At 44.1% G+C, this 12,696-nt stretch overlaps 2 protein-coding genes across 2 annotated transcripts in view; both read right to left on the bottom strand.

Moving 5' to 3' along the window:
- Positions 1 to 248: 248 nt before the first annotated feature.
- Positions 249 to 3,749, bottom strand: mkks (MKKS centrosomal shuttling protein; the record flags this gene model as incomplete). The annotated part of the gene is made up of 5 exons (XM_080848581.1): positions 249 to 438; positions 1,187 to 1,335; positions 1,969 to 2,079; positions 2,398 to 2,579; positions 2,759 to 3,749. The coding sequence occupies 5 exons, from the start codon at positions 3,747 to 3,749 to the stop codon at positions 249 to 251; spliced, it is 1,623 nt and encodes a 540-aa protein (XP_080704707.1).
- Positions 3,750 to 11,359: 7,610 nt separating this feature from the next.
- The window catches only part of dldh (dihydrolipoamide dehydrogenase), a gene marked incomplete at its 3' end in the record, with an annotated part of 32,246 nt that continues 30,909 nt past the window's right edge, over positions 11,360 to 12,696 (bottom strand). Inside the window, exon 11 of the mRNA XM_080848583.1 lies at positions 11,360 to 11,503. Coding sequence (XP_080704709.1) covers positions 11,360 to 11,503 — 144 coding nt within the window. The remainder of the gene's footprint in view (positions 11,504 to 12,696) is intronic.

The following is a 12,696-nucleotide window of genomic DNA, read 5'->3' on the forward strand; positions in this document are numbered from 1 at the left end:
ATTACATCTTAAGGTCAAAGTGTTTTTCAATTCTTGGGACTAAAGGCCATATTTGCTAAATGAGTTTTTGAGACATCTACTTCATCACTATCCTAAGTTTTCTATAAAAAAAAAAACATGTTCAATCTGACATGTCTTCTGCCCTCTAGTGGATTATCCGTGCACTGTAGGTGCACTGTAAGCAGTTGTGGGTCTTTGAATGCTGTATCCAAAATGGCTGCCTTCATGTCATAGTTTCACAGTTCCAGTCACACTTTCTGAAAATCAACTCTATGACGCCAATCCTGTTTCCAGCCGGACACAGCATTGAAACAGCTCTGATAAAGGTTGGTAATGACCTGTTGAAGGCAGCCGACTCCGGGGAACCCAGTATCCTGGTCCAACTCGATGAGAGCGAGGAACTCCACACCGTTGACCATAGCATCATCCTCCAACGCCCTATGAGACCTACACAGGCCTGGAGTGGTTCACCTCCTAACTCACCAGCTGGAGATATCACGTGTCACTGGTGGTTTACAAATCGGATGACACTACACTGACATGCGGTGTCCCAAAGGCGTCAGTGCCCATTTTGTTTTCAGTCAACTTGCTCCCCCTTGGGCGTATCATCAGACAACACAACATCCACCTCCACTGCTATGCCAATAACCAGATAAATATTAAAATATATTATATTTGTTATGTTAGGTTGTTGGGTATGAGTACTATGTGTTAGTGAGATAATTGGTGGCTGTGGTAAGTCCCCAATCTAAAGCACAAGGAACTGAACATCTTTTCCCGTGTAAAACTTTAAAAATGTCATTTTATCCATTATATTTGTATTGTAATTCATGATGCAGAAAGACAGATCATATCTGAGCGACTTTTTGATGACACGAAACTTGGTATATGCTGAAGTGTTTCAACAACAAGACAAAATGAAAAGGTTGTTAAAAGGTTTCTGTTTGGGGGGGAAAAAATCACATAATGTATTCAAAAAGGCTCCAAATGCTACAATAGCCTATAATTAAGTTCCTTACAACTGTACAACTGTTCACCCCTTTGACACAGTGTTTATGAAATGCATATACTTCAGTGGTGTCTTATTAGATCTAAAATCTATATATTGTTCAACATAAGACAGCCGTGGTTGTGAAACACATTGCACAGTGTCTCCATCACTTAATTCACATCCCTAATAATGTACTTCACCTCCAGGAGGAGACTGGACATCTCTATGGCCACATTCAGAGCATTGAGTTTTGCCAGAAAGGAGTCTAGCACACACCCCTGGGAAGCTGAGTTTGTTGGGGGCTCTGGACAGAAATCAGGGTATCTTGTGTTGAGGTGGGTCCACTGCAAGGTTGTATTGTTCGATATCAAACCACAGCCACAGGAGCGGGTTGTGTTATTATGCATGCCTTCATCTGAGGTGGAGGTCCAACGGTGTCCGTGTGTCAGGTCAATTAGGGAGTCTCCACCGTCATGCTCAAGCGCTGATGCCACAGCTTCCAGCGACCGACAAAAAGCATCTGCCCCCTGCAGGACGTCTGAGGGAGAGCAGCCTAGTGCAGTTGAAACATCCAGCATATTTTTCTGACTCTGTGGGGATCCACAAAAAGCAAGTCGACATTACTGTCAGTTCTGTCTGTACCAGAGCTATGAGTAATTCCCATCTGCATGACAATCAACTGAATATCTGCCAATTCCCACAACACCCGGAAAAGTAAATATTAAAATAGCTGGAAATAAAAGTAATACTAAAGGTAATGCATAAATACAAATCCGAGAGGAACCAACCAAAACACCTAGGACCTTTTTGATCAGTCAATTAAATAGAGCAACATTTCAACATTTCAGTATGTCACCATAATAAAAAAACTGCATCGAAAGCAACATTATTAACTATATTATATTAAAATATACTGAATATGTCCAAAATGTCTACACACCTTACAGTAAGAAAAACAAAAAGTAAGGGGAACAAACCATGTGGCGAATGTAAGCAGCTAGGTGCGCCTCAGTGCAGCCACCCCCCAGCAACGCATACGGCTCCTTCAGGGTCAGCCTCAACACATGCGCTGCCTTCTCGCATGTCAACTGTCATTTACAAACAAATCAAATTTGAATAAACCAGTTCCTGTTTTGTTAAGGGAGGGGGATTGGGTGGGTGTGTGGGAGGGGGTGGGGTGGTGGGAGTTTGTGCTCTTTGACTCTTGAATTAATATTTGTACTGTACAATTGTACATCTGTGCGTTAAAAAGCAATCCAAAAACCTTGTTTTTAAAAAAAAAAAAACAGTTCCCTCAGGAAAAAAAAATATAAGATGTGGTTTGCATATGAATATACTAATTTTGTTACTTGCAGTTGAGATTAAAAATGGTACCTGTCACCACAGAGATTCCTGCATTTGTTTACCTTGAGTTCGTCCAACATGGTCTCATTCCTGTGGCAAAGCACCATGGTACAGACCACAGGGTTCCCAGAGGGTATTAGGTGAAGCATCTTTCGAGATCCAAAACACTGTATCTGCAGTGCCTTCACCTGTCCGTAGGCCTCGGCAGGAACTGGGGAATGGAACGTTGCCATGGCCTGAGCACCTGTCACAAAGATGCATTGCCAAGAATGAACACAGATATTTTTCAGACATTGCATAGGCATAGTGTACTGTATGTTTACCTAGACAAAATAAACTAGCACAATCTTCAATACTGCCATGTTTACAAGTATGTATGCTGTACTACACATACATGTAGTGTATTTGACACAGAAACTTAACCGGTCATGGTGATGACTGGATCCAGGAAAGCAATGCCCAGCCTCTCCACCACCACAACGCCATGTTCTCTCAAAAACTGCTGCAGAACAGGGTGGATCACCCTCTGGCACATGAACAGGGTCACCCCATCCTTGATGACCTGCTCCCCCAGCTGTAGAAGTTTGTCTAAGAGGCCTGCTTCTGGATCAGCTCCATGGTGGATCTCCAGGGTCCTCTTCCCAATCTCTGACAGATCTCCAGACAGTGAGGCACTGAACACCACCACCCTATACGGACCAGATTTAAGTCTCTCTATAGCTTCAGATGGAAATATCTCAGGCATGTCTACAAGCAAGCCTGAACAGACCGCAGAGTTCTCCACTGCCTCACCCTCCAAAGCAACTACTACGGTCCTGCCTAGATGCACATTGTCGTTGTCAGAGGAATTAGTGGGAATTGTTTGTAAGAAGGCCTTCATGACCAAAGTGCTGATGTGGTCCGTCTCAGAAGAACTAAGACCACAAGCTGGTTTACTTCTTATAGTGCTTCGAGCTAAGGCTAGAAGGTCCTGACAGCTGCTGTAATCTATTTTGACCTTACAGTTGCAGTCCCTTCCCATAAGATATGTGTTGCAGAATCCCTGTAGATGCCTGTTCACAGATATCGCAACACTGGTCCTAATATTAAGTCTTTTACTGTTTTCGACCAGTCCAAGACATAGAATAGCTGCAAACAGTCCACAGTCACTGAAACGATGTACGTGATTTTGTAAAGAAACAATCAACAGCTTCAGTAAAGGTTCAGACGTTTGCATCGTTCTGAGCAGCACTGCTGATGTGGAGGTGGTTTGAACATGGCCTCCTACGTTGTTGTGAACTTGCTTTAGTCTGCCGTGTGGACCATAACATGATCTTACAATTTGCCGCAATAAAGTCAGTTTTCTGCTGATATCACCATCAGACAGAGGTTCATCCTTACATACAGACTGTGTTTTCTTGCAGAGACGCGACATGTTGAAACCAGTTTTGTTATGTAACGTGTAAATGCTAACTGAGTAACTGATTTTGGTTGTTAAATATAAACCAAATTTAACCTTTAATGCCTGTCAGTAAATCTGCAAGAATATCCAGAACTAATACAAGACGCGATCATGTCCCACATCGTCTACGTTTGCGTCTACTTAGTACCCTAATCCTAAAGCCGTGCGTCACGGCCATTGCCAGTCAGTAATAATGTATCAGTGTGCTTCGATGGGTAAAATAAAGTTGCATTTCACAATGTGTTTTAAAAGATACGTCGATTGTAGTTTCATGTATTGATATGATTCCTACCCATAGAGTGTCTTTTTATAGTTTATCTTTTTTTTTTATTCCGGCAGAAAAATTAGCTTACCTCGGTGGTTTCCATAGCAGCAGGGTCCTTACACCCACGTGATGACAACATACTGGGCATGTTCGCGATGCCCAAGTGTGCCACGTGTGGAATGTGTGTTTGTTGTATTTCCGCGTATTACCTCTCGTATTGAATCTACTTGAAGCAGGCTACATTTCATCGTCGAAAAAACACTACTAATATAAAACAATAACAATTTAACTTATCTGTAGGGAAATGACACATGAATTGTATAGGCCTACGTATACCGTATTCGGAGCAACATTGTAACTGGTTTCACATTTAACACCCATTTTTAAATGTAGTTGTTTACTAGTTGTTGTTTTTTATAATTTATTTTCATAAAATGTTCCAAAGAAACACAAAGTAACAACTAAACACTTTATTACATTACAGGCACCTGCAGACACTACGACAGCCACAAGGGGGCGACGGACACCAATGTCATAAGCTAGACTTCCTGTGGACAAATCTATACAATAAAGACATTGGGGTTTTTATTTTGAAGAAAGTACATTTAAACTGTTTGGAGTCCCAACAGCGGTGGTGTTAAAATGTAGTTTATTAGGGCCTTATTACCGATACACACTTGAAATGCAGGCTTACAAACTTGTGCTAACCTACAAACAGACAGGAACCAAGAACAGGAACCTAAAAGAAGTCCATCAGTTTTCTTCATTAGGCAACTGGAGGACCAGGTTATGGATGCTTGCACTCATTTGACACTATTTTAAACGATTACTATGTCTTCACATATATCATATCTAATATAAACCACTGATTAATTGTACTGTTATGGTTTGTTGATTTTTTTTCTCTCTCTCTATATATTTTTTTTTAAAGATTATCAAGAATCACTTTATTATAATAATACATACATATATTCAGTATGTGGGCTCCCAGAGAACCAAACCAGTGACTTTGGTGTAATCTGTATGTTGGTCTAATTCTTTGCCTGCTTGGGGGTATTGAAATTACATTTGATCCAGACACACATCTTGGGCTATTTGTGCTGAGAGAAATGTACTTTTAACTTGCATAACCTTGAGGACAATCACTATTTTCTGAGACAACTATGAAATTACTTGTTATCTTCATGATGCTCATATGAGTAGTATACATCACTTTTAAGACAGATAACTAAGTACACTGACAGCTTACCATTTACCTTTTTCCTCATGTTTGATATTTTAAAAAAAGAAAAGAAAAAAGATGACTATTCATCCTTTAGTGGTGGATTATGGCAGTTATTGTAGGCTATTAAACAAACAGAAAATAACGACTCCCAGTGTGTCCCCCCCTCAACCGGCGATCCACAGCAGTGAAGGGGACAGCTGGTGTCGGGTCCCTGTTCGGCCCCTGGTTTTCTGGGAACCTCACGATGGTATGCTTTCCCATGCGCCTTCCCTGCTCTCCCTTTCCCCCCAATGGTCCCAGGGCTGCCCAGCCCACTGGTGCACCCTTTCTGTGTGTGTGTGTGTGTGTGTGTGTGTGTGTGTCTGTGTGTGTGTGTGTGTGTGTGTGTGTGTGTGTGTGTGTGTGTGTGTGTGTGTGTGTGTGTGTGGTGTGTATGTATGTCTGTGTGCGTGTGTGTTAGTGTGTGTCAGTATTGTGCCTCAATTATTAAAACGGCAGCAGAAACTCATGGAATATTTAAACTCATTACAAGCCCTGAATGAAAAGCTGGCCTTGTTCGGGCAGCAGAGTGCAGAGGAACGTGGTGCAACGATGTCCATCGTTGCCAGGTGGACAAAACCGTAGCAACAGCAGTGAGGCCATGGGCCATCTCATGCATATTTAAATGTGGAGGACTCGTTAAAACAAAAACAAAACAGAGCAGCTATAGGGCACCTGCCTCACACCTGTTGTCCATTCACAGTAATAATGAACTGCTTTCATTGTGTGTTTGTGTGTGTTTGTGTTTGTTTGTGTGTTTGTGTGTTTGGGTGTGTGTGTTTGTGTATGTCTGCTTGCGTATGTGTTGCTGTATGGTGGCCGGCTTGATTGCATACTTGCTGTACTTGATGGCTACCTTTCACCACTGTTCCACCTGGCCAGGCTGCAATTGGAAAGGGTCGTTCAGAGGTGTCAGGTGCTACAGTTAAGAGCTTATGATGGGTGTGGTTCCTTTTCTTCTGGAGACTAAAGACCTGCTGCTGTCTGCCATCCACCAACATGACGCCCCAGGTAAATAAACAAAAAGGTATGATTTTTTTTTTCAGTGTAGATTGAGGAATCTCAATCTTGACCTCACTTCATAGATTTTCCACATCTAGTGTTTGTCTGGTAAGTTTCCAAACTACCCCTCCACTCTATCCTCACCCAGGTGGGTCATTAAGAAAATTAGCTAACTGTATCCTACCACAACAGATGAAAAGACTACATTGTTGACATTTTGCTGCCTTTTCTTATTGCTGACCCATCCCAAGGCGTTGCTTTAACAGACCCTCTGATGGATGTAACACAATCCAGTCGCTGTGCATTCCACGGCTAACTGGCTGCCAATAACTTCACTCCTTAACACATCTCTCCCTGACCCCTCCGGTCAGGGTGGCTGAAGACAGTGTGCCGAGCTGGACACGGGGGCTTTAGCCGACAGCTGCTGGCAGTTAGCCCCGGCTGTGGTGGAGGTGAAGCGCGGCACCAGCTGTACGGTCATGTGACCCGCCCGTCGTGGCTGCCACCACCGCCACCGCCCCACAGCTGCCACGCCCGGTGCCCGCCAGCTGCCACAGATGTTCCTCTTCTTCTGGGACGAGGCAGCACAGATGCTCCCATCAATGCTAGCTGTAAAACAGGGCGGTTTGTGTTGGGCCGGCTGACTCACCCTCAGGTGGTCAGGATAGTTTTGCGATTTAGGTTTTTGTTTGTTTGTTTTTTTTCCCCTCTTCTCTTGGTTTCTTTTTAGTGCTTCTGCTTACGAGGTAGGGTCACAGGGCGAGAGGGGGCTGGAGGGCTTTCTTTGTCTTGTTTAGCTTTGATTCACATATCTCGAGTGTGAGTCATTTTCCACGTGTGTCAATGAAATGTTTCCTCACTTTCTCACAGAGCCATGAAAATGTCTCTTTTACCTCAGCACTCACAGACACACAGTGGTGGAAAAGGACAGTATCGCTGACATGAGGACAGAAGGCAAAGCCCTTTTTTTTCCTTTTTGGGGACTTCTTGGGATGTGGGAGAGGGTTGACGTAATTGAGCGGCCCTTTGATCTTTGACACACACGCCAATGTATACGCACACACTCCCCAGCAGCCCAACACAAGGGGGACACACATAGAGAGAATCATGATACCACACATGCATGTTTCCAGTAGCCTTTTCTGATCCCTGTCTCTCTCTCTATTGCTTTTCTACCTGTTTCACACACACACACACGAAGTCACACACACACTCACACACACACACACACACATGCACCCTCACATACACAGGACATCATGGCCAATTTGATTTAGCTTCTTAGTGGCTTTTGAAGAAAAAGAACCTGGTGTGTGTATGTGTGTGTGTGTATGGGGAGATGTTGAAGAAGAAGATGCTTGACAGACCGGAGGGGCAGCCGTTTCAACTTTACAGTGCCTCGACAGTGCCTTTCAGCTCTCTGCTCTCTTTTTTGTTCTTCTTCTTCCTTTCTTTTCTTTCGATCTATCTTCTTCTACTTTTTTCTCACCGAACCTCATTCCAAAACAGCGAGCGATCCTCGGCTGGGTCTCATGCGCAGGGGCCTTGCCTCGTATTGGCTGTGACTGAAGACAACATATGGACGATGCCCTCCCTTCCTGTTTCAGGGGAATGTTGTTCTGGCTGGGCGGACCCCTTGGGAAAGGGAACGCGACCTCTGACCCCCGGGAGAGCTCATTTACCGCCGGCCGGCGGGGAGGAGGTGATGGGATCTCCAGGAAGGGATGCAGGCAGCCAGCTGTCACCCCCCGAAGCAGCAGACTCCATCATCATCCCCAGCCCCAGCAGCAGCAGGCCAGGCCTCTCTCTGGGCCCAGGGACCGGGCACACTATGGAGGAATGCTCCCATCTTTTGGGGCAGCCTCTTGAAAAATGGGAGGGAGGAGATGGGAGGTGAAAAGGGGGTGGCAGTGGTACGGGGCGTAGGGGGTGAAGAGGGTACAAGCATGGCCTGAAGGGATATTTGGCCACTATTCGGCCTGGTGCTCTGGTGATGCTGAGGTGGGATGAAGGTTTCATAATTATTGTTTAGATTTCAGGTGGAACATGGGAGGCGGAATGACAGGTTTGCTAATAATGATGTTTGGGTGGACAAGGCTGTAAGAGTCTCATTATTTTGTTCCTGAAAGGAGATGAAGGGGATGATGTCAGCATGGCTCTATGGCCGGACTGTGTTTGTCTCTCGGGTGTTGCCTAGTCATGCTTGGATTGTTATTAACTGGTCATTTCTTTGAGGAGTGTTAATATATCATGGAACAGTAGTGATGACTACTGTCTCTCAGTCTCTTGTCTCTTGTCTCTCAGTCTCTTGTCTCTCTGTCTATTGGTTTCTCAGTCAAGGTGTTCATGTGGAAAATATTTCAAAAACCTCTGTCTGCACAGAGTGGTGGTGGATTGTGGGTGTAAAATGAAGTTTGGTTTTATGAAGTTCTGTTCATTTTTTTGTTATACATTGGCATTATGGATTTTTCACAACATCAACCCTTACACACACACACACAAGCACGTATGCATGCACACACACACACACACACACACACACACACACACACACACACATGCACACGCACACACACACTCCCTCACTACTCCAGTGTGACAGCTGTGGGCCTGACATCACTTCCCAGGCCGTGCTCTGCTGATGCAGTAATTCAAGTAGCCAGTATTTACAGACTCTAACCCATCTTCCTGCTGTTAACCATCACCTCAGCACAGCACAGCACGGATGCCAAGCACCGCCAGGTCAGGGTGCGCGTGTGTGTGTACACATGTGTGTGTGTGTGTGCATGTGTGTGAGTGTGTGTGTGTGTGTGTTGAAATCTGAGCCGGCCATGACACACCGTTCAAAGGGAGGACGCCAAAGCGCATCACACCCAAGCGCCGGTCTCGGCTGAATGGGTGCCTTGTCTTGTCTTGATGTGACACATAGAGTTGTTTGGACAAGCACTAGTGGAAGAGACAGTTCAGATGTCACATACTGTCTAGCAGTGAACACCGAGAAATGAACTTGTTTCTTTTGACCATGGCAGGACATCAGATGATCCATAATAAGTACCTGCTGAATGCAACCATTCAGCCATTCATTGGTTTATTTTTCATTTATTTCCCTTTTTGCTCATTTTTTTGTAATAACTAAGTTCATTCTGAGGCTTTACCACTTTTGTTTTTTCCAGGTTCTTCAAGCACTCACTGTTTGGCGTCTGAAAGGGTTGAATAAACACGTAACTCAGCGGGGACAAAAATACCCAGCTTGAACCCAAAGCAAACAAACACACAAACCCAGCAGCTCCAAACTCATCTTTCATCTTCGACCAGAAGAGGAACCCAAAAAACCTGCAGCGTGTGTGGAACTATCATGTACAATAATGCATCCTTCCTTCCTTTCGTTTTTTTTACATGCAGAGAAGGCCAGCAATGGACACATGCTTTGTGATTTTAACAGGTAACTGCAGATTTTTCCCTGTAAAAAGTCTTTCTCACAATGAAGTGCTTCCAGCAGTGCTTTTAAATGACTAGAAATATGCAGGTTGAAGTTTAATGTTGTTAAATTTCGTAATAAAGCGCATTTGGTGTCAGTAACTAAGAAAAGCATCTGGAAGCATGTTGCATGGGAAATGATTAAAATGTTCTTTGGCCGTTGTAAAAGTCACTCTAAAACGGCAAATTTTCCAAGTTGTTAACAGTGACTGGTTCAAGCTGTTTGAAAAGAGCCTTTGGGATCTTGGAAACTTTGGAGGTAAGCAAATGTTTTGTTTTGAAATAAATCATTGAAAAATGGACGTTCATGACAACTGCCCTGTCAATCTCACTAACAATATTTCCACAGGTAACGCTTCAAATCAGCTTAGCTTGTTCACATGTGTTTGGTGAGAAGGATAATTGTCCCAAATCGTCTTAAGAACAAACAGCCAACAGTTGAGAAAGCAAGGCACTTTTACCCCGCAATTACACTGGTCACCACATAAATAGTAATTCATCTTGTTGGATGACAGTTGCCAGACCATAGCCAAACAAAGGCAACCAAATCCTTTAAAGGGGTCTAGAGTGTCCTCAATTGGCTCTTTGTATTTCAGGACATCAGACAACAAACTATCAGACAACAAACTATCCACTCGAATAGTGGAGTGACACAGTGGCCAAAATGTGGCTTTATGACTTCTTTTCAAGATAAATCAACACTTGTGTCTTCCAATAAATAAAAACAGATCTAACACATGCTAAACCACTATTAATGTGTCCGCTGAAACACGCTTGATAGAGGCATTGCCGTGTCTACATTCATTTGGAACATTTCTGCACTTTTGGTGGCAAAGTTGTAAACCAGCTTTGGGTTGAGAAGAGACTGTAGGCCCCAATTCATTTTGGCAGGGAACACAAAGGCTGGGAGAATAAAAGATACTGATGGGTCATCCCATCTGCAAGGGGTTATGTGAAGCCCCCTCTGAGCTAGAGCATGTTGAGTTCTGTACTGTATCTCGAGCAGTTGGACTTCAAGTGGATTGTGTCCCAAGAGCTTTTAAGACAGCGATAGAGACTAGTGGATAGTGAAGCTTGCACAATTACTTAAAATAAATATATAATTCATCCAAGGATTTCTTCACCATACTTCTTAGGAACTTCCGAAGAAAAGTTGAACAGAGCCAAGTGATAGGAAACCAACGCATCTACTGTACAAAGTCTGATGATTCATAGAAAAGAAAAAAAAGAAAAAGAAAGAAAAGAGATCCAGACGGTTTCAGTCGCCCCCCCCCCCCCCCCCCCCCCCCCCCTCCATGCTGCACAGTGAAGAAACGTGTAAAGACCTGTGATGAAGTGCCTTACAGTGCGTGGGCGCTCACAGACAGCTACACTTCCTGTAGATTTGAACATTATTCTTGGAATATCACCATCACCATCACAGTGACCAAAATCTTTTTTTTTATTTAGCATGTGTTTATATAAAATTATATGTATAGATTATATAAATGATTAAACACGTGATTAGATGAGGAATATTTAGATGTGTATATCTGTCTATGGACATTACATGCATACAGTTAACAAAATGAAAGTCTAGGTCACTCTGAGCCAGTGGTCAGGGCTGGCCATGGGGAGGCAGGCTGGGTCAGCGCAGCCGTGGTGACAGGCCGAGGCCAGCCCCCCGAGCACAAGAGCAGGGGACCCACTGGGAGCAGAGAAAACACTCACCGGCCCCGTCTGACACCAGAGGTCACAGGGTCAACCCCAGCCACTGTAGGCAGCTTAGAAGGCAGGGGTCTGCCCGCCTGCCCCCACCACTCTCTCACCCCCCCACACCCCACACCTCCCCTTTCTCACATCTCTCACAACACACACACACACATACTCTCACACCCCCCCCCCTTCCCCCTCCCCCCACAGCACCATCATTTTGAAGACCAAGCAGCTGGCAGGTGTCAGGGGGCTACAAAGAGCTACAAAGGGCCATCTGTGAGCGAGGGACTGTCCCCAAACCAGCCCCTCACTGGCTACTTCATTAAACTTTCCACTTGATAAACCCACAGCGGCCTGGCTCTCCCTTGCCCTCTCCCTTACTCACTCTTGCCCTCTCTCCCTCTCTCCCTCTTTTTTTTTAATCTCACTCTCTCTCACTCGTTCTCTCTCTCAATCTCTCTCTTTCTCACTCACGTTCCTTCTCTCTCTCACACACACACACACACACCCTCTTTATCTCTCTCTATATATGTTTCCCAATCTCATTCTCTCTCTCTCTCTCACTTATTCTTGCTCTCTTTCTCGCTGTCTTGCTCTGGCAGGCCAACATGTGTGTCACATTGCTATCTCTCTCTCTCTCCATCCACTCATCTTTTTTTCTCCCTCACTTCTTCTTTTTTCCTCAGCCTGTCCCCACCACACACTGCTGACCCAACATGAACTGAATACTCATTACCTACTTTCACTCGTTCATCACTTTTGCTCCTGTTGTTGCTGCTGTTGTTGTTTAAAGCAAAGAGTGGACAAGAGAGGACTAGAATATGTGGGTCAAGGGGGCATATTTGCTTGGTCGGTTTTCCTGTCGTCGGTGATGGAATTGGTTGCATTGTAAATATACAATTAAAACTTGCGCTGAGCTTTTATTCTAAAATTAAATAACTGTGTTTTTTTTTCTTCTCAATAAGACATACTGTCAGTTTCACAGAATGTCAGGGTTATCAAAATATAACAGGGAAAGAAAGTTTTCTATACTTTCTATATACTGTATGTTTATATTAACATTTTAAACAGTGCTGCATTTGCAAGCAAGAGCAAGTGCAATATACAAACATGATACAGTATGTAAAACCTTGAAGACTTTACCAAACTTGTCATAACCCTTGATGGATAGGAAGGATACGTTTGGAGGACAGTGCTACAAACAGAGATGGCTCTGT

The sequence above is a fragment of the Sprattus sprattus genome, assembly GCF_963457725.1.
Source record: "Sprattus sprattus genome assembly, chromosome: 12".
Lineage (NCBI taxonomy): Eukaryota > Metazoa > Chordata > Actinopteri > Clupeiformes > Clupeidae > Sprattus > Sprattus sprattus.